The sequence below is a fragment of the Crinia signifera genome, chromosome 7, assembly GCF_055691185.1.
Source record: "Crinia signifera chromosome 7, ASM5569118v1, whole genome shotgun sequence".
Taxonomy (NCBI): domain Eukaryota; kingdom Metazoa; phylum Chordata; class Amphibia; order Anura; family Myobatrachidae; genus Crinia; species Crinia signifera.
In genome coordinates this window covers 124,493,489-124,518,771 of record NC_139223.1, presented here as the reverse complement: position 1 = coordinate 124,518,771, position 25,283 = coordinate 124,493,489, and the positions used below count along the sequence as shown (strand labels likewise).

The following is a 25,283-nucleotide window of genomic DNA, read 5'->3' as shown; positions in this document are numbered from 1 at the left end:
AGGAGGGGAGAATGGGTAAGGGCCCCAGTGCATTGCTTTGCTCAGGGGCCCACACTGCTGTTAAGACGGCCCTGCTGGGAACGGGTGCTGTTCGCTTCCCTCTTCCAGGACGGCCGGACAGTGGCGGGGGTTGGGCCCCCTGGCTCAGGGGCCCGGTCGCATCTGCGACCGCTGCGACCCCTGTAGCTACGCCACTGGCTGCAGGTAATAATTGCGGGTGAGAGATGCATATATATTGCTTGGTCCCAGCCGGCAGAGACCTAGACAGAAAGTAGGTCTACAAGCATTAGGTCGACACCACTAGATTGACATGCATGAAGGTCGACATGGGTTAGGTCGACAAGGTCATTAGGTCGACACAAGCACTAGTTTGTCGTGGGGATAGTCGACAGTCCAAAGGTCGACATAGGGTTTTCACCTTTTTTTGCCCCAAATTACAACACAGTTGACATGGACACTGAAACGTAGCAACATGTTCCCTCTCATTGCTCGCTGCACCCGCCATGCTTGTAGGGCATGAAATACTGCCCGTTGGTTCCAGAAAAAATGTGAAAAACCCCCATGTCAACCTTTGACTGTCGACCTTCCTAATGTCGACCTAATGCTTGTGTTGACCTAATGACCCTGTCAACCTAATCCATGTCGACCTTCTTGCATGTTGACCTAGTGGTGTCGACTTAATGCTTGTCGAACTAATGCTTGTAGACCTAGTGACCGTATCCCTTCAGTTTTAATCTTCTAATTTGTGTAACAGTACATGACACAGGAATGTAGCGATAGGAGAATGGTCTCGTATGATTATTGATGTTAAACACACCTAATTGATTGATGGGAGTGTCTTTTAATGGAATACAGTTCTAAAAAGCAAAAGTCTATTTTTGCTGGTATTGCTAGCGTCAGGGAGGTGTTCATAAGGGTGGGCACAGCATTAGGGTGTGCCTGTACACTTCTAACACTTAATGTGCACACATCCATGGTCCCCTCTTAAACTGGTTATGGTGATATATGTGTATACTGTATTATGGAATCTCTGCTTGCTGTACAAACTACTTTGTGATGCATAGAGACAAGTGAAAATAACCACTTTTGCCTTGCAGAAATGCATAAGAGGTATTTCCATTGCTTTATAAATATATCCCTCAATTTTAAAGGTGTAGTACCAAGCATGCCATGCCCCTTATCCTCGCCCTATTATTCCCCTTGATTAGTTGCAGCTTATATACACATGTATGCAGCAAATTAAAAATTTCTATAATTAACAGACTTCAGAATTGTAGTCCCAAAACAGGGACAGGATGTGCTGTGTAGGATAGAAGGGCATATGCCCTGCTCTACTCCGGGTGTGGTAAAGGGGTCCGACAGTCGGGATCCCGACAGTCATTAGCCCGACGTCGGGATCCCGACTGGCCGGACCCAGACAGCATGGTGAGCGCAACTAAGCCCCTTGCGGGCACCTATTCTATTCTCCCTCTATGGGGGTCGTGGTTTAACAGTCGGGATCCCAACGTCGGGTAAATGCCTGTCAGGATCCCGACTGTCGGGACCCCGTCCGGCTCCCCTCTACTCCCATGTTGATGATGCTACTGCACAGGACGCTGCATGTCAGCACATTATGGCTTCAGTGACTTTAATGGCCACATGGTGGTGAAGGCATTGCGCAAACTTTTTGGACCAACAATAATATTAACAAAAAACAATTTAGAGCAAACACTTTCAAGTTTAACATCATTATACTCGTGATGCTTCTAGAGGACCCTGTGGCTCTGCTTTCCAGAACAACTGCTGATAATTGATGCGGGTTCAGCATTGGTGGGATTCAGCCGGTTCACCCCGGTTCTGCAGAACCATTTGCTAATGAGCGCACCGTCGGCCGGGTAAAGAGTGAGACAGTCCCACACAAAATCCCATTGAGAGGCTCTCCTGCAGCCGTGCAAACTGGAAGCAATTCCTGGTGTCACACTCACCAGGAGAGGAGCTGCTGGGAGCGATCGGTGTTTGACGTGGGCTGGTCTCAATCACCCGTGTGATGCAGCCGTCCTGTCTGAGCCTCCCTGAGAATGAGAGAAGAGCCGCCGGAGCTGTGTGATGTGGCGTTGGTGACAGGACTGCCTCATTTGTCAGGCTACAATCTCAAGATAATTTCTGCCCTTACTGCGTCCGTAGAGCAGGTGCTGTCTAATTCTGAGTAAGTGATTCTGTTCCTTAACCGGCCGATGCATAACTTCTCCCTAGCCTCTTTCAAGTCATCTTTCCTAATGATAATACTGTATATGTTTTATAGCCATGTGTGTCCCTCATTAGGAACCATTTACATTTCATTCAGCCGCCCCTCCAATAGCCTCTGGTGCATTTTCCATGTCCAATACCTGACAATGTACAAGTGTTCCCGTGGAGCCTTTTCACTTGTGGAAAATAATATTAAATAAACATTTCAGATACTTTGAAGGTAAAGGGCTACTTCAGGGCCCCAGCTATGGAGCATTATTTATCCATCAGGCACAGCGAATTCTGCTGTATCCCTGCCTTGCCTGTGAGTGATGGCCATTGCCTTGTGTGGCATAATGTGTAACGGCATTACGGTGTATGGCCTTATTTGTAATTGACATTACAGCGTGTGGCTTTATGTGTAATGGGCATTAGCATTATGGTGCATGACATAATATGTATAGGCATTACAGCTTGCAGAGTACTGTGTAGCATGCATTACGGCATGCGAAATACTGTGTACTGGCAATACGGCATGTGGAATGATTTGTAACATAATCTAGTTTTGTATACCTCTTTTTTTGTTCTGATTTAAGTATTTCATGCATGAATTACTAAACTAGCTTTCAGTATATCTTTCGGTATACTTACAATGGTCATTAGGGCAGTACAGATGGTGTAATGGTTAGCATTACTGCCTCACAGCGCTGAGGTCATGGGTTCAATTCCCACCATGGCCTAACTTTGCTGAGTTTGTAATTTTTCCCTGTACTTGTGTGGGTTTACTCCGGGTACTCCGGTTTCCTCCCACATTCCAAAATATACTGGTAGGCTAATTGGCTCCCAACTAAATTAACCCTAGAATGTCTGCGTGTACATGTGATTGGGAATCTGGTAACTTTCAAACCCCTAACCCTTCCTTCTAGCAGCCTTACCATATCAACCACTTCTGACAGTAGTATATGGTGTGTTGGATTGCAGTGCAGCACACCACAGTGACCACACACCACTACTGTACCCCACTACACTGACTGACAGCCTGCCTAATAACACACGACCAGTACACCCCAGCACACAAACCCCTCTGCACTGCACAAACCCCTCGGCTCTGCACTACACTGTCACCAACCCCTCTGCACAGCACAAACCCCTCTGCAATGACTGCACAACACCCCTCTGCATTCCACAAACCCCTCTGCACTGCACAACACCCCTCTGAGTCTGCACAACAGCACAAACCCCTCTGAAGTCTGCATTGCACAAGCACAACACCTCTGCACCCCTCTGAAAGGACTGCACCACTCTGCACAACACTCCTCTGCACATTATGACACAACACCCCTCTAGCCTGCACAACGCCCAGACCCCACTGCTACGCAGAGCTGTGCGTGACTGTGAAATGGGGCCGAATTCTCAGGACGCCGGAGTCTCACAAGAATCTGACACCAGATTCCCCCGTGTGGCCGCTGTTGGGTTTCTGAACAAAGCGGGAAACTCTGAGCTCGCGGGACGTCAGGCCGGCTATGTTCAGTGTGGTTCGGATTCCACGGAATCCAAAACGCTCATCTCTACTTAAGATAGTTTGTTAATGTTTAACAACAAAAAAAAAAACAAGTAATGGGGCCCATACACCTGCGATAAATTGTGACAAGCCTCCGTTCTGGAGATGATTGTCGCAATTAAATGTTAATGTGTGGGCTCCCCCTCCTGGCGATCCTAATCAAAAATTGATTGGGATCGCTAAATCCAATTTTTAAACACATTTAATAGCCTTGATTTATCGTGATTTCTTTTTTTTAATGTGTGGGCATTCGTCAACCATTCCCCTAATGGAACAGTCTTGTATGTGGGTGGGGCCTCTTGCAGGGTGGGGGAAAGGGGCAGATAATTTGTGGGGTATACATGATACTTGCTGTTCCCCCGGCTGTGGTACTCCTGTCCCCTATGGGCTGCTGCCACGGTAGGGGCTCCTTCTCCGTAGTGTGGGTGGGTGGCTGAGATCTGCTGTCTGCCAGCTGCTGTGCTCCAGTGCCACCCTTGTGGCTGCAGCTGGAGGGGCTCCTCTGTGGTGGGGGTGGGCGGCGGAGGTCAGCCTTCCTCTGGCCACTGTGCTGCTATCCCCTCTTTGCTGCTGTGGCTGGAGGGGCTCCCGCTCCATGGCAGGGATGGCCAGCAGCGGTGCTCTGTAGTTCTCCAGGGTGTGGAATCACTAGTTAAATAGGCGGCAGAAGTTAAAAAAAATTAAAAAATTCAAATATTTATTAAAATGGCCTAACCAATAGGGGCTCGTCTGCATCATTAACCTGCCCCCTTGAGCTCGCTATATAAGCCAGCATGAGACAGGGGGCAGGCAGTCTATGACGGTGTAGGAGGAGCTGGGTAGAGCTCCTGAAGACACTGAAGTCCTGGGTGGGTGGCAGCAAATGCAATAGAGCTTAAAGGCCACCGCCCCCGGGTGAAGCACACACATGAAGATGTTGGAGGAAGCCCTGGGGAGACGGCGAATGCAAAAGTACTTGTGGTTCTCCAAATACTAGCATCAGGGACAGGCTTGCTGGGACCTGTAGTCCAATTGTAAAGGCCAATATTACTTTAAAAAAGCTATCAACCCCACACCCACCGCCCAGGGGTGTGGAGTGTAGCCATGGGCTACAGCACATGCCTGGGGTACACTGGAGAGGGGGTTCTTACCACCCCAGGATTCCCCGGCCCGGGCTGACGAGCTAGGGTGGCTGAATACTTGGCTCACAGCACTAATTACGTGAGTCCCCTGACTGTGGCATTACCTCCCTGGCTAGTGGAGCCTGGAGCTAGTTCCTAAAATATAGGGGACCCCTAGTCGTTTGTCCCCATATTTTGGGGAAAAGCACCAGCTCCAAGAGTTTGGTGTTGTTTCATAAAATACGGGGGACCCCTAGTTATTTTTATTTTTTCGTTTGCCCATTATTTAATTATTATTTAATTATGACAAGAAGGGACAGTGGGCACTTTCAATATTTGAAGATTCAATCTTATGTCAAGAAAAATCTGCCAATCACTGAAACAAATCTGTAGTGTGTGTGCAAGTCAGATAGATTGGAGAAACAATTTATCTAGGGGGAAGAAATAAAATCACTAGATCTGGGAAGTAATTAATTGTGATTGCTGATGTATTGGGGGCACCATAATGAGACCAGAATATTGCCGCAAGTCACTGTAAAAATAGCAGCAGATCATTTTGAATGTGGTGCATAAAAGTAATTGTGGTAGAGTTCATTTCTGTGTTTTTCCATAGACAATTCCCACAGAGTTTTATATTTTTCCTTGATTGATGACACCAACCTTGTGTTTTTAGCATCACAATAGTTCTTCATAGTGACGGCAAAATGTGAAACACAATTTGAGGGTTCTCCAAAGGTGGAGCTAAGAAAGGTAAAGCGTATCTACTAAGGTAGCTGTGTTCTGGGAATTTAAATGGTCTGTGGATAGACACTGCAAGATAAAACAGAAGATGAAGAGAGAGAAAGATTGAGTTTTAAAAAATAAATATTAGTTTATATAAATAATCCAATAGTGGAAACAACCTTCAATGTCAATATAGAAAATATGATAACCTGTTTACCTGTCTCTGCAGGGAGGGTCACCGCTGGTATACCCTGCGTTCTGTGCTCAACAAGAGGATGCTGAAGCCAGCAGAGGCCATGCTGTACACCGGGGTGGTAAATGAAGTAGTGACAGATTTTTTGATCACATTGGATGACATAATAAAGGAATCGCCCTCTGGAGTCCTGCTGAATGATGTAGCAAGCACCCTGTATAGATTTGCTTTTGAAGGTGAGTCAGTTCTAGATCTTGTTTGCAAGTGAAGAACACATTTACTTAGTGAAGCAACATTTGTTTCCATTTAACTAATGTGGAGTGTGAAATAGAAAGCTTCACATGAGATGAAACCCACAAGTTTGATTTCTACGAACCTCAACAGGAGTGTCCTTTGGTTCCATAACACATGCATTATAATTGAAACATTTTTTTTTCTTAAAACACATTATTTATGAAAAGGGTAATTTAATAACCACACCCAAACTGCAGGTGATTTACTGTAGAGGAGTACTTTTAAGGCATATGAGATTTCTAGGCATTGCAAACTATTACAGGTATTTTCATCACAGCGTTGACGAAGATGATACAGAAGCAAAGTCAAAGATTGATTAAAGCAATTATTTTTGTTAAATAAATATTTAATTTAGGGCCATTAGCAGGGACTGGCAAGGGTTCTGAAACAAGTGGCAATATTTTTACTGTAAAAAAATGATTTTTTTACTCAAAATGTGTTTGTCTATATTACCAATGCCCATTTAGTATAACTTCCACAATTTTTGTCAGACATTGTAAATTTATGCCAACTCTGACATACTCATTGCAAATTATTTTATAAGCAAATTCTGGGAACAGTTTGTAGCTCAAATAATAAAAGTAATGGTCCAGAGGCAGTTTGCCTTTATGTTACAGTCATACCCCTTTCACACTGCAGCTCTTAAACGGTATATTGCCATTTTTTTTGCCTTTTAAAACATTTAGAGCTGCAGTGTGAAAGCTCCAGAGTGCTTTACCCATTTAAGAAATACCGGTATTTCTTAAACGGGTAAAAAGCAGTGTCCTACCCATTTCAGACCCATTTTTTTGGTAGTGTGAACGGGTCTGAAACAGTATTTAGGACCCTGGCAGTAGTGATCACTGAGCTGGTCCCGCTCTGTGCATATCTAATTAGTGGGAGCCAGTGCAGTGAATATTGGGTATGCACAGAGCGGGACCTCAGTGGCGATAAGTGTGCTGGAGCCCACCGGCCGCTCCACACCCCTTTCTGCCTGCCGGATCCCGCGGACTCCCGTAGTGTCACCGCCGCTAGCCAGCTACACCCGGGGCCTGCCTCTGCCTCCGGACTCCGCCATGTTCCCAGGGCAATCTTACATCAGGTAAATGGCATCATTGCCGATCAGTGGCCCCTTGCTTTCATACCGCAACCCTGCTTATACCCAGTATAATACCAGGTAATATGTGGGACATCAGTAGTCTCACAAGATACTTCTAGATATATTGATTCATTGAAAAATGTAGAAAATATAGTATTGTTCTGGCAAACTCTTTTGTGTGTGTGTGTGTGTGTGTGTGTGTGTGTGTGTGTGTGTGTGTTTCTCTATAGTGCACTGGTGAAAAATCTTGGTGAGATTTAATAGGATGAGAGATTCAGAAAGTGACAGATTTGCTAAGAAATCTCCTGGTTTTTTTTAAAGCGGCAATCATTTGCACTGCACAACCAGTTTGATTTTGCTGTGTAAATGATTGCCGCTTTTAAATCTCTCAATTTCTGAATCTCTCATCCTATTAAATCTCACCCATTGTGTTTTCACTCCAAATCACATCTAAAGCCTGATTAAAGAGTCCAGATGGCCTGTGCTAATACAAACATAGCTATCATACTACACATCATAATGTCTCTTCCAGCTTATTGTCAGACAGTCTACATTACAGAGTCTATCCCAGCCCACATCATAATATCTCCCCAGGGGCGTAACTAGTACACTGTGTGCCCCCCCTCCACACACACACACACCATTGTCATTACAATGTTAATTACGGGGGGGAGTGATAGATAAAGAGGGGGTTGGAGAAAAAGAGAGTGAGAAAAAGAGAGAGGGGTGATCAGGAAGAGCGTGTGCTACATGGAAAAAATAGGAATGAAAGGGTAGCGCGAGAGAGGTAAGGGTGTGAGTAGGAGTGAGAGACAGAGGGAAAGAGAAAGAGGTAAGAGAACGAGGGTGTCAATGGAATTTCCCGCTGCAGCTCTGCCTCAATTGAGAGGCTTTAGAGCAGGCATGTCCAACGTTGGGCCTCCAGATGTTTTGAAACTACACATCCCAGCATGCTTTGCCACAGTTTTGCTATTAGAGAATGCTAAAACTATTGCAAGGCATGCTGGGATGTGTAGTTTGAAAACATCTGGAGGGCCAACGTTGGACATGCCTGCTTTAGAGCATACGAAAATGTGGTAAAAACCCTGATAACGGGGTTTTTACAGCATTTACTGTTTAGAGCAACCCACTTACAGTGACAAAAAAGTGACGGGGAGAAAAAGTGTCAGAGGGGGTGTAAGGGAGAAAAGGGGGGAGACGGGAAAAGTGATAGAGGGTGTCAGGGAGAGACCATCAGAGAGAGAGAGAGAGGAAAAAGGTGGGGAGGAGAGAGATAAAGGAGGGTGGAGAGAGCAGGGCAATAGAGAAAAGCTCCATACACATAAAAAGATTTGGTCGCTGTGTCCCGTTTCCATTAGCAACAAAGTAGACACTGAATGTGAAAGTAGCTGGTCGACCACTACAGGGTGACTGTTGCCCTGTACGCCATATCCCTGGCAATGTGAGCATAAATCGCTCTGTGTGTGGGGGTTCAAGACAGGATAGGGAGGGGGAAGAGAGAGGGAGGACAAAGATGGAGGGGGGGATGGGAAAGAACGCGGAGAAGGGAGATGAGGAGTACCTTAAGTACCTTGACCACAAAAACAGAAGTAAAACTTTAAGGTTCTGCGCAGAAGGTCGCTACAAAAATCGGTATGGAAGGACAATCCCAGAATCCTTCAGGTATTGTGATAGTGGAAAGAAAGGGTATACCAATTTCAAACAGCGCCCAAAAAAGACCCCAGGGTGAGTGGGTCTAATACAGAGTGCAATGGGGGGAATCAAAAGATAATACTTCCATATAAATGATGTTCCACCTGCATCCAGTAAAATTCCTCTGATGAGTGAAGTGCTTCAGTACATGTAAACAGAGAAGGGCTTATAATAGTGAAGCCTGTTTTATTAACATGTACACAAAGAATCATAAAACACAATACAATACATGAACAATCATAAAATCCAAACAAGAAGGGGGACTAAGTACGAATTACCAAGAGGTGGATCGGAACTGGGTATTAGTCAGTTCAAAAGCATGTAGTCAGATAGTCACCAGTCCGGTCCCGGGTAACAGGGCTGGGGGTCAGACAATTCCTTTGGTGATTCCTTAAGTCCTCCTCTGTCTGGGGTGCTGCCAACAGTACTCCGCCAACGCGTTTCGACCCTTGAACCAACGGGTCTTTCTCAAGGCTTGTGTAGTAGTGGCAGATCTTCTTGTCTTTATTTATAGGTCTCTCAATCGGTAGTAGCGCGGCAACAGCTGGTGTTTGCCGTTTACGTCCTTGTGGCCGCTTACTTCCGTGTTGGTGACGTCGCGGTGCGTCATTTCCGGCCATTGGAACGCATCGTGCGTTCCACGACGCTCCATTTCCTATAGTTTCGCCGGAGATACAGTTGGTATGTGTAATTCCGGTGTTTGGAACGCACCATGCGTTCCACTTCATTCCACCGATTTCCTGCTTCCTTGAGACCGTATTGATGCGGAGGAAGTCCCCGATTGTAAATAAATATATATAGATTCATCTATGATATCTATTACCATCCTTTAGGTCTAAAAAGGGAGCATGGAGAAATAAATAATATTTAGGACCCATATTCAAACTGCATAAATTACAAAATATGAGTATAACAATATATAACATAATGTATGTTTACATAACATAGTTTTACCACAAATGTGGTGATGACGTATAAAAGGCAAAGTGCACATTAATAAAAAGAATATAAAAGGATTATAGAAAAAGGTTTATAAAAACACTTGTAAAAAAGGCTTATAAAAGACACTAGAAAAAAAGGAAAAAGGGGGTTCATAAAAACCATTTGATTTCAAAATCGGCGTTTAGGCCTTTAGGTTTCAGAGTGCCGAGATCGTATATGCAGCGCATCTCTGTTTTGGCCAAGATGGTGTTAAGGTTACGTTGTCTATTATTAGTTTTGACACTTTTGTACTTTTATATCCTTTTATATTCTTTTTATTAATGTGCACTTTGCCTTTTATACGTCATCACCACATTTGTGGTAAAACTATGTTATGTAAACATACATTATGTTATATATTGTTATACTCATATTTTGTAATTTATGCAGTTTGAATATGGGTCCTAAATATTATTTATTTCTCCATGCTCCCTTTTTAGACCTAAAGGATGGTAATAGATATCATAGATGAATCTATATATATTTATTTACAATCGGGGACTTCCTCCGCATCAATACGGTCTCAAGGAAGCAGGAAATCGGTGGAATGAAGTGGAACGCATGGTGCGTTCCAAACACCGGAATTACACATACCAACTGTATCTCCGGCGAAACTATAGGAAATGAAGCGGCGTGGAAGGCACGATGCGTTCCAATGGCCGGAAATGACGCACCGCGACATCACCAACACGGAAGTAAGCGGCCACAAGGACGTAAACGGCAAACACCAGCTGTTGCCGCGCTACTACCGATTGAGAGACCTATAAATAAAGACAAGAAGATCTGCCACTACTACACAAGCCTTGAGAAAGACCCGTTGGTTCAAGGGTCGAAACGCGTTGGCGGAGTACTGTTGGCAGCACCCCAGACAGAGGAGGACTTAAGGAATCACCAAAGGAATTGTCTGACCCCCAGCCCTGTTACCCGGGACCGGACTGGTGACTATCTGACTACATGCTTTTGAACTGACTAATACCCAGTTCCGATCCAACTCTTGGTAATTCGTACTTAGTCCCCCTTCTTGTTTGGATTTTATGATTGTTCATGTATTGTATTGTGTTTTATGATTCTTTGTGTACATGTTAATAAAACAGGCTTCACTATTATAAGCCCTTCTCTGTTTACATGTACTGAAGCACTTCACTCATCAGAGGAATTTTACTGGATGCAGGTGGAACATCATTTATATGGAAGTATTATCTTTTGATTCCCCCCATTGCACTCTGTATTAGACCCACTCACCCTGGGGTCTTTTTTGGGCGCTGTTTGAAATTGGTATACCCTTTCTTTCCACCTTAAGTACCTGTATACATCTGACAGTGGCGGCTGGGTTTCTTCCTCTCTCTCCTCCCAGCATTGGGTTACCTGCTCACTGGTGATGTTTTTTCTCCTCTCGACGCTGGGTGCCTTGTTCCTTACTCCCGAGTCCAGGTCCCACACACACCGGCAGCAGGTGCCTTGTTCCCTCCTCCCAACCCCGGGTTCAACAGCCACCGGTGCTGGGTGCTTTTTTATCCTCCTGACCCAGGATTCCCTGTCCACCAGGCTCTGGCTCTCCTGCTCTCTTTTGGCAGCATTGGGTCTCCTGCACACCACCCCTGCAGAGCCTTAAGTTGTGTACTCAGTGTGGGGAGAAAGGTGGTGGTACTAAGCTGAGCTGTTTTATAGTTTGCTGGTGTTAGCTCCTTAGAAGATATCCACATGAAAAGTGCAATGAGCTGATCCCCCCCAAGGCTGAATACCCCAAGCTGCAGCCTAATAGAGTCTCTCACATGTGAATTGTGAGTGCTGTGCCAGCATGACTGTGTTTAAAGTCTACTATGCAATGTGTAACCAATCTGACATCAGCAGCTCCCTAGGTGGGGGAGTCAGCATCAGCAGGTGCATACAGCGACAGAGCAATGGCAGGGCCATTGCTAAAAACATCATCTGTCAGCTCTGCATTTATGGCCAAAGGAGCATGCATAGTGGTACTCACTAGACCAGGGGTCCTCAAACTATTTTGCTCTGGGACCCCATTATATAATAAAAATTATTACAGGACCCCAGCAAGTTACTGCAGAAGGTCTTCACATCACATGTGTAGTCAGCAGACAGCACATACATGGCAACATTGTAGGGGCACAGAGTGATGGGAGGTGTCTAACATAGCAGAGAATTCAACACATTTTTCAGACTCCTTGAACCACTGACTGAGATTAGAAAGTCATCAGCCTGATTGTCAGTAACATGGAGTCACGACCCCATGCTGAGAAAGTCAGGACACACAGTTTGAGAACCGCTGCACTAGACAATATGCAGCCAGATTAGATGACATATTGGCTAGTGTGTACCCAGCATTAGTATGCTACTACTTGGCCTTACTTAAGGGATGATTCATTACGGGTTGAATTCTCTCCCCTGTCTGATGCTCAGGGTCTGTGGAATATGCACATGTGCAAAGTGAGCAAACAACATCGGTGAGGGGGGGGGGGGGGGGGGGGGGGCGGGAAGGGGGCAGAAGCATGGATACACTCCGCTTGCCCATAAAAATGCTGAGCATACCCCTGCAGGTGTCTCAATGCCTGCTTAGGGCGGGCTGCTGATGTCACATGATGTCAGGGCCCGCCCCCTTTTCGAACATCTCCGCCCAGGATTAAAGTAAGTATAGACCTTTATCCATGAATGGAGAAAAAAAATAATCTGATGGTGAGCGACCATCAAATGATTTTTCCTCTGTGCAGCAGCATGTGAGTGGATGTGTGAGCGTACACATCCACTCACATGCTAGGGAGCGGATTCAGGCACCGGGGGGGGGGGGGTCGGACGTTCGGTGGGGCATGCAGCGCATGCTGCTTTAAGGTTTTCATGTATTTATACTGTGCAGTAGATATGAGAGCAGTGCACTGGAAGTGTATTTTTATTTTTATGCTGTCTCAGTAATCCCATTGTCTTTGCTTGTCTAAGTGACCCTGCATGTACGTGAGACTACCAGAAGGTGGTGCTCTAGCTTTAGCTGACATTAATAGAAGTACCGTATATGAAAATGGAACTGAAAATCAGGCAGAACATATTTTCCGGATTTTTTTTATTGTTATGATGTTTCATTCGGCAATCCATACATGCAAAGAAATCAAACCATGGATGTCCATAAATTAAGTTATGTGTAATATGTCAAATGAAACAGGGAAAAAGTATTAAACATGCTTAGTGAAATGTTTTTAATACTTCCTACAAAAGCCTTTGTTAGTAATGGCAGCTTCATGCCGCCTCCTGTATGGAGAAACTAGTCACATGCATCGCTCGGGTGGGATTCTAGCCCAGTGGTTCCCAAACTTTTTGGAATCACGGCACCCTAAAGTATTAGCAGTGGCGTAAGTTCGTCCCAGTTGCCCGGAGGCAAGATAAATATTGGTGCCCCCCCAATAGTTCAATCAGTGTCTCCGCTAAGAGATACAGGGTGTGACACTTGCAAAAATGATGTTAGGAGGGGGAGTCAGCCACAGAAGTGATATTAACGGCTTTCAATTAACTGATTCAAACTCACAGGGGAGGAGAGGTGCCCCCTTGGGAGCAGGAGCCCGGCGGCAGATGACTCCATTGCCTCCCAGAGTTCTGCCTCTGAGTATTAGAATGATTTTCTCAGCAACCCTAGGCAATCAGTTTCTTATTTAGAAATGAGGAAAAAATATAAAATTGTCAATGGTGTTATATGTCATCCTTAGGTTTACTTATAGGGTGAGGGATAGAAATTGCGGTACTCTTTACCTAGAAGGGCGCCCATCGCGGGCATCGCATGTACATCGCATGCCATTATAATCCTAAGATCAAAATTGTGGGCGCCGTTCTAGGGAAAGAGTACCGAAATTGCTGCCAGATGGGCAGGAGAGGCAGCATCCGCCTCAAAGGGAAAGGGGGCGGGCAGCACACACAGGGCAGCAAAAGACCAGCTGCTACCCTGGCTGTACTGGCTGCACAAAATCGGCCCACAAGGCCATCGGCCCTTCTGGCATTTGCCAGAAGTGCCAGATGGTCAGACCGGTCTTGCTAGTAATGTCCTTATACACATATTGCCACACAGTAAAGCCTTTTACACATATTGCACACCTTATTAATGCTCTTTTACACATTATAACTCCCCTTATACATATATTTCCCCCATACACAAACTACTTGCTACACATTATGTTTTTTTTCACACATAATGCACCTTACACATATGCCTGTGCAGCAGACAGGGGTGTGAGTCCCGCACAGAGTCTACCCCCACCTCAAGTTCCACTTCAGAGCGAGCGGATGCTTGCTGTGGAGGGTGTGGCCTGAGTAGCCTAAACCAACATAGTTACAGAATTAGGCCCACAAGGGGTCAAATTTTTAGGTTGGTGGTGCTCCCATGAGTCCGAGATAACTAAGACAAATGGTTGGAGAGAAAAAAGAGAACTCTTTTTCTGGGGCACTCTTATGATTTGAAATGAATTTTGGTAATTTTAAAATATAGCTTTTATTAGAGTTATAATAAAATAAGGGGTTTGACAAACACACATGTATTATATATGACAAAAACAAATTAGTAGTACGATGTGTTACTGGACACCCGCTGATATTATAAGGGATATATTATTATAATTCTTTTCCCTATTTCAGCTGGGTGATTAGTTGTGGAGGTAAATTCCTCTAGGCACAGAGATTTTGATACAGTTTAACAAGGAAGTATAGTTTTGTAACAGATAATTCACATTGATATGTTACTTTCCCAAGTAAACTAGACAGATAGGTATCTCTGCCTGGATTTCAACAATAAAAGGGTGTTTTATATTCCCTAAAAAATAGACAATGTATTTTTATAGACAGCTTAATATTCCCTCTTGTATATACTCAATCTGTTGAGGGTTTTAACTCTCTCTTATTCTTTTACCCACATTAATATCACTGTAATTATTTAATAACAGATATTGCACGGAAAAAGTGTACAAGACAGAATAAAATACACTTAATGACTACATAAGCAGATATTCCAGCTGTACCACTGAAGGGGGAGAGCAATGTCCAGATATCTATTGGCTGGACCACACATCCACACAATGGGTATGTGCCTCTTTTGAGCGAGCTGGCTGTGCTAGTGTAGCGAGTGATAAGGTGTTATGCCTCAAAATTGGATCACCGTGATATTCTGTTGTCTCTAGGTCTTGCAGAACGCTGCATAGGACCTAAGATGAGAGATATCAGGTGTATTTGAGGTCAGAAAGAATAGTAGAGCCACACTTCTGCTGTCAGGTTTCCATGGTTTTGTGGGACCTGTTGCTTTAAAGCATTGCAGGACAGCCACAGCCCGTACTGGCTGATGAGAGAGTGTGGGAGTGCTAAGGATTGCTAGGTTTTAAAAGATTGTGAGTAGGTAAGCTATGTTGGGACTAGCGACTAGTTGGTTCAATGGCTTGTTTGCCAGTAGATTTAAATGTCTAAATCACCAAAACGAAACAATTCTATAGTCAGTTATTTCAAAGGTCTAGTCGACATAAGCAGGTTGACATGAACATTGTACCAATTCACCAATTGGTTGGTGCGTGTGGCTGGGTAGAAAGTGGAGATAGAGGTATGCCTTGTGCAGTCAAAGTTACCTTCTGCTTTCCTGGGGTCATATCACGGTAGCGGACCCACAGGATGAGAGAGGTGCAGGTGAGCGCAGTCCGGCTAGGGGATAGAGAAAAAAAGAGGATCGACGGTTTCCCCTATCAGGTATTGCGGTCCCGGAGTCCTGTTACTGAATTGTATTGCAGGAAGCGCCGGGAGCCGCACGCTGATGTGAGAGCCGCCGGTTACCTTGTAGCGTGTATGTGGGCGCTGTCTGGGGAATTCCAGGCAGTCTCTGCCTGGAATTCCCCAGACAGCGCCCACATACACGCTACAAGGTAACCGGCGGCTCTCACATCAGCGTGCGGCTCCCGGCGCTTCCTGCAATACAATTCAGTAACAGGACTCCGGGACCGCAATACCTGATAGGGGAAACCGTCGATCCTCTTTTTTTCTCTATCCCCTAGCCGGACTGCGCTCACCTGCACCTCTCTCATCCTGTGGGTCCGCTACCGTGATATGACCCCAGGAAAGCAGAAGGTAACTTTGACTGCACAAGGCATACCTCTATCTCCACTTTCTACCCAGCCACACGCACCAACCAATTGGTGAATTGGTACAATGTTCATGTCAACCTGCTTATGTCGACTAGACCTTTGAAATAACTGACTATAGAATTGTTTCGTTTTGGTGATTTAGACATTTAAATCTACTGGCAAACAAGCCATTGAACCAACTAGTCGCTAGTCCCAACATAGCTTACCTACTCACAGTCTTTTAAAACCTAGCAATCCTTAGCACTCCCACACTCTCTCATCAGCCAGTACGGGCTGTGGCTGTCCTGCAATGCTTTAAAGCAACAGGTCCCACAAAACCATGGAAACCTGACAGCAGAAGTGTGGCTCTACTATTCTTTCTGACCTCAAATACACCTGATATCTCTCATCTTAGGTCCTATGCAGCGTTCTGCAAGACCTAGAGACAACAGAATATCACGGTGATCCAATTTTGAGGCATAACACCTTATCACTCGCTACACTAGCACAGCCAGCTCGCTCAAAAGAGGCACATACCCATTGTGTGGATGTGTGGTCCAGCCAATAGATATCTGGACATTGCTCTCCCCCTTCAGTGGTACAGCTGGAATATCTGCTTATGTAGTCATTAAGTGTATTTTATTCTGTCTTGTACACTTTTTCCGTGCAATATCTGTTATTGAATAATTACAGTGATATTAATGTGGGTAAAAGAATAAGAGAGAGTTAAAACCCTCAACAGATTGAGTATATACAAGAGGGAATATTAAGCTGTCTATAAAAATACATTGTCTATTTTTTAGGGAATATAAAACACCCTTTTATTGTTGAAATCCAGGCAGAGATACCTATCTGTCTAGTTTACTTGGGAAAGTAACATATCAATGTGAATTATCTGTTACAAAACTATACTTCCTTGTTAAACTGTATCAAAATCTCTGTGCCTAGAGGAATTTACCTCCACAACTAATCACCCAGCTGAAATAGGGAAAAGAATTATAATAATATATCCCTTATAATATCAGCGGGTGTCCAGTAACACATCGTACTACTAATTTGTTTTTGTCATATATAATACATGTGTGTTTGTCAAACCCCTTATTTTATTATAACTCTAATAAAAGCTATATTTTAAAATTACCAAAATTCATTTCAAATCATAAGAGTGCCCCAGAAAAAGAGTTCTCTTTTTTCTCTCCAACCATTTGTCTTACATATGCCTGTGCACCTGCTGCTTGGAGAAGTGTGTGTGTGTGTGTGTGGGGGGGGGGGGGGGGGGTGTTACAGAGGTACAGTCATTCACCCACCAGGGGAGGGGTGGGTGGAATTCCATGCAGCCGCCGGGTGGAGAAGGGGGGAGGGAGTGGAGGTTTTATCATGCACCCACCAGGGGAGAGGGGGAGGTGTGGAGGTCCGTGCAGGCACCAGGTGGGGAGGGGGGAAATGGAGGTCTCTGCCCCGTACAACTGGGTTGCTTCTGCTGCGCTTACAGGCATAAGGAGCAGAGAATGAGACCAATCACAGCAGCCTTGGTGACAGGGGTGTGCTTTATATAGGCAGAAAGCACGCCCCTGTCACTGAGGCACTCCTTTAGGTGGCGCTTATACATGTTTTTTCAATGGGCTTTTGCAGCCTGCTGCTTGGCTCCGCCCCCGCTATCCTCCACGTTTTTTCAACCTTAACATGACAGCTGGAGGCACTGCTCCCATGTGTCACCCAACACTATGCATGGGCATGTTGATCGAATCTCGCATCTCAAGATATTATGTACTGCACATAATATTTATCGCATTGCGTGTGCGATCACATGTGGTTTTGAAACATATGCGATTTATCACAATGCAAGGTGCTATCTGCCAGTTTATTAAACCCCAGATAGCACAGCCCACATTACATCACCCGATTTCAGGTTGCAAGGGGCATGCGATCTATCGCGTGATTGTATGCAAATTGAATGAAAAAAAAAAAGCACTTAAGATATTATTTATTGCACAGGGAACTTCAATGGAAATTTCAGCATGATAAAGCATAAGTGTTTGGGCACCATTACATTTTGGTCTTATTTGACCTGACTACAGTATATTACATACTTGCCTACTATTGAAAACTAGTTTAAGGGAGATTATAGTTGGTAGTAGAATTTTGCACAGCGCCCCATTGAGGAGGCGTGTCATGCTCCACCCAAATGGTGTGTCTAGTTCCATATATAGAGAGATTGGGAAAATAGATTGTGAATGTGGCACCTAGAAGCGTGGGTGTGTACTGCTACATCTGAGAGGATTTTTTTAAATTACTTCTATCCAAATGTAGATGAGCCCCAAAGCTACTATACTTGCTAAAGTGCTGGAAAATGGGGCTGATAATTCAATTTAAATGTATCTATCTCTTATTCTTTTTTTTTTCCCCAAAAAATGTAACAGTGTAATGTGGGCTAGGTGGAATGAGGGAGATTGCTAAACTAATGCGGGAGAGAGAGCGATTGCTGTTATTTCAGGGAGTATCCTGCAGAATGCAGGAGGGGAGGCAACATGGTATATTCTCCCAGTATTTCACAGGCTTGTCCAAATGTTGTGCAGCAAACTTTTAATGAGCTTCAACAACATTCTCTTTCTTTAGCAATGGATTCTTGCATGGTGAGTGTCCATACAGGCCATTGTGGTTGAGCTCATTACTTATTGATTCTTAAAAAGAATGGCACATGCCTATTCCAGGTCTTTATAAGTGGACCTTGGGCCTTATTCTAGTTCACTCTTAGAGGCAAATTCCTTCTTAGATGGACAAAACCATGTGCACTGCAGGGGGGCAGATGTAACATGTGCAGAGAGAATTAGATTTGGGTGGGGTTTTGCTTCAAAGTGAGATCTATGTTGCAGGGTAAAAATAATACAGTCAGTATTTTCCCTGCACAGAAACAAAATAACTCACCCAAATCTAATTCTATCTGCACCTGTTACATCTGCCTCACCTGCAGTGCACATGGTTTTTTCATCTAAGAAGGAATTTGCCTCTAAGAGTGAACTAGAATAAGGCCCTTTGGCTCTTGGACAACTCTGATAATTATTTTCACTCCTCTGTCAGAAAACGTGTGAGGAGCACATGGTCGTGGCTGGTTAACGGTGAAATAATATTCTTTCCACTTGTAAATTATGGCCCAAACAGTGCTCAATCGAACTTTCAGTTTAGAAATCCTTCTGTAACCAATTCCATCAGTATGTTTTGCAAAAATAAGGGAGCGAAGGTGTAGGGCTCTTTACTTATATTAATTTGCACTGACAGGATCGCCATCTAATTACATATAGATTTCAACTGGTGTCTTGGCTTTCCATGTCTTTTTATACCTCCCTGTGTTTGTGTGTTCAATACTTCCTGTGTCATTTGACATTAATACACATAAGCGAATGTATGGACATCTATGGTGTAATTTTTGCATGGGTGGATTGCATGGTTGTTGCTGACTTTTGGTGAAAATCTCATTACACAAGCCCCATTACAAATATATTTACTGAGAGAAATGTCACCCTTATCTGGATTTGCTCTCTAGGGATGTCGGTGTTAGTATTATGACTGCCGGCATCCCGTCCGCCTGTCACATCCATATGTATTCTATGACAGGTGCCTGGTGAGCATGGGTCTGTGACCTTGTGACCATTATATATATATATATATATATATATATATATATATATATATATATATATATATATATATATACTACATGCAACTAATATATAAATTACTCAAAACATATGTATTGTAGGCCCCATGCAAAGTGAAAAACCTTGGTGGGGAATTCAAAGGTATCAACATATTCTCTTCTGTAGAATGTAAGATTTGCAAATGCTGGTAACCACTTCTGAAATGTATAGCAGTGGTCTCTGCAGGAATAGGGCCAGTCTGGTCACTGGCGGTAAGTGTAGTAGTATAGCAGTGGTCTCTGCAGGAATAGGGCCAGTCTGGTCACTGGCGGTAAGTGTAGTAGTATAGCAGTGGTCTCTGCAGGAATAGGGCCAGTCTGGTCACTGGCGGTAAGTGTAGTAGTATAGCAGTGGTCTCTGCAGTAATATGGCCAGTCTGGTCACTGGCGGTAAGTGTAGTAGTATAGCAGGGGTCTCTGCAGGAATAGGGCCAGTCTGATCACTGGCGGTAAGTGTAGTAGTATAGCAGCGGTCTCTGCAGGAATACGGCCAGTCTGATCACTGGCGGTAAGTGTAGTAGTATAGCAGTGGTCTCTGCAGGAATAGGGCCAGTCTGGTCACTGGCGGTAAGTGTAGTAGTATAGCAGTGGTCTCTGCAGGAATAGGGCCAGTCTGGTCACTGGCGGTAAGTGTAGTAGTATACCAGTGGTCTCTGCAGGAATAGGGCCAGTCTGGTCACTGGCGGTAAGTGTAGTAGTATAGCAGGGGTCTCTGCAGGAATAGGGCCAGTCTGATCACTGGCGGTAAGTGTAGTAGTATAGCAGGGGTCTCTGCAGGAATAGGGCCAGTCTGATCACTGGCGGTAAGTGTAGTAGTATAGCAGCGGTCTCTGCGGGGATAGGGCCAGTCTGGTCACTGGCGGTAAGTGTAGTAGTATAGCAGCGGTCTCTGCAGGAATAGGGCCAGTCTGATCACTGGCGGTAAGTGTAGTAGTATAGCAGTGGTCTCTGCGGGAATAGGGCCGGTATGATCACTGGCGGTAAGTGTAGTAGTATAGCAGCGGTCTCTGCGGGAATAGGGCCAGTCTGATCACTGGCGGTAAGTGTAGTAGTATAGCAGTGGTCTCTGCGGGAATAGGGCCAGCCTGATCACTGGCGGTAAGTGTAGTAGTATAGCAGGGGTCTCTGCAGGAATAGGGCCAGTCTGATCACTGGCGGTAAGTGTAGTAGTATAGCAGCGGTCTCTGCAGGAATAGGGCCAGTCTGATCACTGGCGGTAAGTGTAGTAGTATAGCAGTGGTCTCTGCAGGAATAGGGCCAGTCTGGTCACTGGCGGTAAGTGTAGTAGTATAGCAGGGGTCTCTGCAGGAATAGGGCCAGTCTGATCACTGGCGGTAAGTGTAGTAGTATAGCAGGGGTCTCTGCAGGAATAGGGCCAGTCTGATCACTGACGGTAAGTGTAGTAGTATAGCAGCGGTCTCTGCGGGGATAGGGCCAGTCTGGTCACTGGCGGTAAGTGTAGTAGTATAGCAGCGGTCTCTGCAGGAATAGGGCCAGTCTGATCACTGGCGGTAAGTGTAGTAGTATAGCAGTGGTCTCTGCGGGAATAGGGCCGGTATGATCACTGGCGGTAAGTGTAGTAGTATAGCAGCGGTCTCTGCGGGAATAGGGCCAGTCTGATCACTGGCGGTAAGTGTAGTAGTATAGCAGTGGTCTCTGAGGGAATAGGGCCAGCCTGATCACTGGCGGTAAGTGTAGTAGTATAGCAGTGGTCTCTGCAGGAATAGGGCCAGTCTGATCACTGGCGGTAAGTGTAGTAGTATAGCAGTGGTCTCTTCAGGAATAGGGCCAGTCTGATCACTGGCGGTAAGTGTAGTAGTATAGCAGTGGTCTCTGCAGGAATAGGGCCAGTCTGATCACTGGCGGTAAGTGTAGTAGTATAGCAGCGGTCTCTTCAGGAATAGGGCCAGTCTGATCACTGGCGGTAAGTGTAGTAGTATAGCAGTGGTCTCTGCAGGAATAGGGCCAGTCTGAGCACTGGCGGTAAGTGTAGTAGTATAGCAGTGGTCTCTGCAGGAATAGGGCCAGTCTGGTCATTGGCGGTAAGTGTAGTAGTACAGCAGCGGTCTCTGCAGGAATAGGGCCAGTCTGATCACTGGCGGTAAGTGTAGTAGTATAGCAGGGGTCTCTGCAGGAATAGGGCCAGTCTGATCACTGGCGGTAAGTGTAGTAGTATAGCAGGGGTCTCTGCAGGAATAGGGCCAGTCTGATCACTGGCGGTAAGTGTAGTAGTATAGCAGGGGTCTCTGCAGGAATAGGGCCAGTCTGATCACTGGCGGTAAGTGTAGTAGTATAGCAGCGGTCTCTGCGGGGATAGGGCCAGTCTGGTCACTGGCAGTAAGTGTAGTAGTATAGCAGCGGTCTCTGCAGGAATACGGCCAGTCTGATCACTGGCGGTAAGTGTAGTAGTATAGCAGCGGTCTCTGCAGGAATAGGGCCAGTCTGATCACTGGCGGTAAGTGTAGTAGTATAGCAGTGGTCTCTGCAGGAATAGGGCCAGTCTGATCACTGGCGGTAAGTGTAGTAGTATAGCAGTGGTCTCTGCAGGAATAGGGCTAGCCTGATCACTGGCGGTAAGTGTAGTAGTATAGCAGTGGTCTCTGCAGTAATATGGCCAGTCTGGTCACTGGCGATAAGGATAGTAGTATAGCAGTGGTCTCTGCAGGAATAGGGCCAGTCTGATCACTGGCGGTAAGTGTAGTAGTATAGCAGCGGTCTCTGCAGGAATAGGCCCAGTCTGATCACTGGCGGTAAGTGTAGTAGTATAGCAGCGGTCTCTGCAGGAATAGGGCCAGTCTGATCACTGGCGGTAAGTGTAGTAGTATAGCAGCGGTCTCTGCGGGAATAGGGCCAGTCTGATCACTGGCGGTAAGTGAAGTAGTACAGCAGCGGTCTCTGCAGGAATAGGGCCAGTCTGATCACGGGCGGTAAGTGTAGTAGTATAGCAGCGGTCTCTGCAGGAATAGGGCCAGTCTGATCACTGGCGATAAGGATAGTAGTATAGCAGTGGTCTCTGCAGGAATAGGGCCAGTCTGATCACTGGCGGTAAGTGTAGTAGTATTGCAGCGGTCTCTGCAGGAATAGGGCCAGTCTGATCACTGGCGGTAAGTGTAGTAGTATTGCAGCGGTCTCTGCAGGAATAGGGCCAGTCTGATCACTGGCGGTAAGTGTAGTAGTATAGCAGCGGTCTCTGCGGGAATAGGGCCAGTCTGATCACTGGCGGTAAGTGAAGTAGTATAGCAGTGGTCTCTGCGGGAATAGGGCCAGTCTGATCACTGGCGGTAAGTGTAGTTGTATAGCAGTGGTCTCTGCAGGAATAGGGCCAGTCTGATCACTGGCGGTAAGTGTAGTAGTATAGCAGCGGTCTCTGCGGGAATAGGGCCAGTCTGATCACTGGCGGTAAGTGAAGTAGTATAGCAGTGGTCTCTGTGGGAATAGGGCCAGTCTGATCACTGGCGGTAAGTGTAGTTGTATAGCAGTGGTCTCTGCAGGAATAGGGCCAGTCTGATCACTGGCGGTAAGTGTAGTAGTATAGCAGTGGTCTCTGCAGGAATAGGGCCAGTCTAATCACTGGCGGTAAGTGTAGTAGTATAGCAGTGGTCTCTGCAGGAATAGGGCCAGTCTGATCACTGGCGGTAAGTGTAGTAGTATAGCAGTGGTCTCTGCAGGAATAGGGCCAGTCTGATCACTGGCGGTAAGTGTAGTAGTATAGCAGTGGTCTCTGCAGGAATAGGGCCAGTCTGATCACTGGCGGTAAGTGTAGTAGTATAGCAGTGGTCTCTGCAGGAATAGGGCTAGCCTGATCACTGGCGGTAAGTGTAGTAGTATAGCAGTGGTCTCTGCAGTAATATGGCCAGTCTGGTCACTGGCGATAAGGATAGTAGTATAGCAGTGGTCTCTGCAGGAATAGGGCCAGTCTGATCACTGGCGGTAAGTGTAGTAGTATAGCAGCGGTCTCTGCAGGAATAGGCCCAGTCTGATCACTGGCGGTAAGTGTAGTAGTATAGCAGCGGTCTCTGCGGGAATAAGGCCAGTCTGATCACTGGCGGTAAGTGTAGTAGTATAGCAGCGGTCTCTGCAGGAATAGGGCCAGTCTGATCACTGGCGGTAAGTGTAGTAGTATAGCAGTGGTCTCTGCAGGAATAGGGCCAGTCTGATCACTGACGGTAAGTGTAGTAGTATAGCAGCGGTCTCTGCGGGGATAGGGCCAGTCTGGTCACTGGCGGTAAGTGTAGTAGTATAGCAGCGGTCTCTGCAGGAATAGGGCCAGTCTGATCACTGGCGGTAAGTGTAGTTGTATAGCAGTGGTCTCTGCAGGAATAGGGCCAGTCTGATCACTGGCGGTAAGTGTAGTAGTATAGCAGTGGTCTCTGCAGGAATAGGGCCAGTCTGATCACTGGCGGTAAGTGTAGTAGTATAGCAGTGGTCTCTGCAGGAATAGGGCTAGCCTGATCACTGGCGGTAAGTGTAGTAGTATAGCAGTGGTCTCTGCAGTAATATGGCCAGTCTGGTCACTGGCGATAAGGATAGTAGTATAGCAGTGGTCTCTGCAGGAATAGGGCCAGTCTGATCACTGGCGGTAAGTGTAGTAGTATAGCAGCGGTCTCTGCAGGAATAGGCCCAGTCTGATCACTGGCGGTAAGTGTAGTAGTATAGCAGTGGTCTCTGCGGGAATAGGGCCGGTATGATCACTGGCGGTAAGTGTAGTAGTATAGCAGCGGTCTCTGCGGGAATAGGGCCAGTCTGATCACTGGCGGTAAGTGTAGTAGTATAGCAGTGGTCTCTGAGGGAATAGGGCCAGCCTGATCACTGGCGGTAAGTGTAGTAGTATAGCAGTGGTCTCTGCAGGAATAGGGCCAGTCTGATCACTGGCGGTAAGTGTAGTAGTATAGCAGTGGTCTCTTCAGGAATAGGGCCAGTCTGATCACTGGCGGTAAGTGTAGTAGTATAGCAGTGGTCTCTGCAGGAATAGGGCCAGTCTGATCACTGGCGGTAAGTGTAGTAGTATAGCAGCGGTCTCTGCGGGAATAGGGCCAGTCTGATCACTGGCGGTAAGTGTAGTTGTATAGCAGTGGTCTCTGCAGGAATAGGGCCAGTCTGATCACTGGCGGTAAGTGTAGTAGTATAGCAGTGGTCTCTGCAGGAATAGGGCCAGTCTGATCACTGGCGGTAAGTGTAGTAGTATAGCAGTGGTCTCTGCAGGAATAGGGCTAGCCTGATCACTGGCGGTAAGTGTAGTAGTATAGCAGTGGTCTCTGCAGTAATATGGCCAGTCTGGTCACTGGCGATAAGGATAGTAGTATAGCAGTGGTCTCTGCAGGAATAGGGCCAGTCTGATCACTGGCGGTAAGTGTAGTAGTATAGCAGCGGTCTCTGCAGGAATAGGCCCAGTCTGATCACTGGCGGTAAGTGTAGTAGTATAGCAGTGGTCTCTGCAGGAATAGGGCCAGTCTGGTCACTGGCGGTAAGTGTAGTAGTATACCAGTGGTCTCTGCAGGAATAGGGCCAGTCTGGTCACTGGCGGTAAGTGTAGTAGTATAGCAGTGGTCTCTGCGGGAATAGGGCCGGTATGATCACTGGCGGTAAGTGTAGTAGTATAGCAGCGGTCTCTGCGGGAATAGGGCCAGTCTGATCACTGGCGGTAAGTGTAGTAGTATAGCAGTGGTCTCTGAGGGA

The 25,283-nt window shown here is 46.0% G+C and overlaps 1 protein-coding gene across 1 annotated transcript in view; it reads left to right on the top strand.

The window, feature by feature from the left end:
- LOC146020526 (sterol 26-hydroxylase, mitochondrial-like) overlaps positions 1–25,283 on the top strand; it is a 93,220-nt gene that overhangs the window by 18,380 nt on the left and 49,557 nt on the right. Inside the window, exon 3 of the mRNA XM_083153723.1 lies at positions 5,819–6,018. Within this exon, the coding sequence (XP_083009849.1) occupies positions 5,819–6,018 (200 nt within the window). The remainder of the gene's footprint in view (positions 1–5,818; positions 6,019–25,283) is intronic.